The sequence below is a fragment of the Bos grunniens genome, chromosome 28, assembly GCF_055505025.1.
Source record: "Bos grunniens cultivar Pamir isolate PY7600 chromosome 28, Bosgru_T2T1.0, whole genome shotgun sequence".
NCBI lineage: Eukaryota > Metazoa > Chordata > Mammalia > Artiodactyla > Bovidae > Bos > Bos grunniens.
This window is the reverse complement of record NC_141192.1, coordinates 46,190,704-46,192,342: the sequence shown is the minus strand read 5'-3', so window position 1 is coordinate 46,192,342 and position 1,639 is coordinate 46,190,704. Positions and strand designations below refer to the sequence as shown.

General features: G+C 40.5%; 1 protein-coding gene across 1 annotated transcript; it reads left to right on the top strand.

The window, feature by feature from the left end:
• Window positions 1-616: 616 nt before the first annotated feature.
• Window positions 617-1,639, top strand: LOC147343325 (olfactory receptor 5D14). The gene has a single exon (XM_086382905.1). It carries the CDS (start codon window positions 701-703, stop codon window positions 1,637-1,639), a length of 939 nt encoding a protein of 312 aa, XP_086239031.1. The 5' UTR covers window positions 617-700.

Sequence of the window (1,639 nt, the reverse complement as noted above, 5' to 3'; positions counted from 1 at the left end):
ATAAATCTTGAGACCCTTAAGAGACATGTATACAATGTCTAGGTCTGTGATAGAAGTTAAGCCATAAGCTATAAATCCTGATAAAGTGTACACTCCACTTAGAATTCAAACGAACCATCATCCTCCTCAGCAGTGAAGCTGTCCCAGGAAAGGAGTATCCTTTGCTGAACGAAACGTGCTAAAGTGGGATTGCTATGCTCTCTTCTTAGATGTCTCTATTATTTTTATTGATACTTAGAAGACAAACATATTATCTTCAAGGCTTTAATTGATTTGTGTATGCATGCAAAATACAGTAACAATATGTGTTGTTCTTTGAGGCAAACATCTCACATTTTTCTTAGACAGTTTCACTTGCTTATGCATTCATGTGAAAATATTTTTATCAGTTATGCATATACTGTGCTTCTAACTGATCAGTGAATGTACTCACTTCAATGTTTTAAGTATTCCTTAGGAAAATACCAGCTGCAATGGATATGCAAAAACAGTTCAGAGACTCAGTTGGATTGGTAGATCCATCCACAGTAGTTATCTAAATAAGGAATGTTGCAAATGGAAAAAGTTAGAACTAATAACTCTTTTCATTTTACTTTGTCCATCATAGAATGTCATATGATTTTCACTTATTTCTGTAAATCTCCTCTTTGTCAAGAAAAACTCCCTTCTCCCATCCTTTCTTTTCAAAGGCATTATAGTGATGACTGCAAGAAATATGAGTCTGGAGACAACGTTTGCTCTCTTGGGTTTCACAGATTACCCAGAGCTTCAGATTCCTCTCTTCCTAGTGTTTCTGATCATGTACATTATCACTGTGGTAGGAAATCTGGGCATGATGGTAATCATCAAAATTAACCCTAAGTTTCACAACCCCATGTACTTTTTCCTTAGTCATCTTTCTTTTGTTGATTTTTGTTACTCTTCCATTGTTACTCCCAAGCTGCTCGAGAACTTGGTCATGGCTGATAAGAGCATCTTCTATACTAGCTGCATGCTGCAGTACTTCCTGTCCTGCACTGCTGTGGTGACTGAGTCCTTCCTGTTGGCAATGATGGCCTATGACCGCTTTGTGGCCATCTGTAACCCTCTGCTTTACACAGTGGTCATGTCACAGAGGCTGTGTGCCCTGCTGGTGTCTGGGTCATATCTCTGGGGCATGTTTGGTCCATTGGTACTCCTTTGCTATGCCCTTCAATTAAGCTTTTCTGGACATACAGTGATCAATCACTTTTTCTGTGAATACACTGCTCTCATTGCTGTCTCAAGCTCCAATACACACATCCCCCACCTGCTGCTCTTTACCTTTGCCACCTTCAATGAGGTGAGTACACTTCTGATCATCCTCACTTCCTATGTCTTTATTTTTGTCACTGTGCTAAACATCCGTTCTGCCAGTGGACGTCGCAAAGCTTTCTCCACATGTGCGTCTCACCTGACTGCCATTACCATCTTCCATGGGACAATCCTTTCTCTCTACTGTGTGCCCAATTCCAAGAACTCTCGACAAACTGTCAAGGTGGCCTCTGTGTTCTATACAGTGGTCAACCCCATGCTGAACCCTCTGATCTACAGCCTGAGGAATAAAGATGTGAAGGATGCCTTCCAAAAATTAATAGACACAAAAGCCTCATTTCACTGA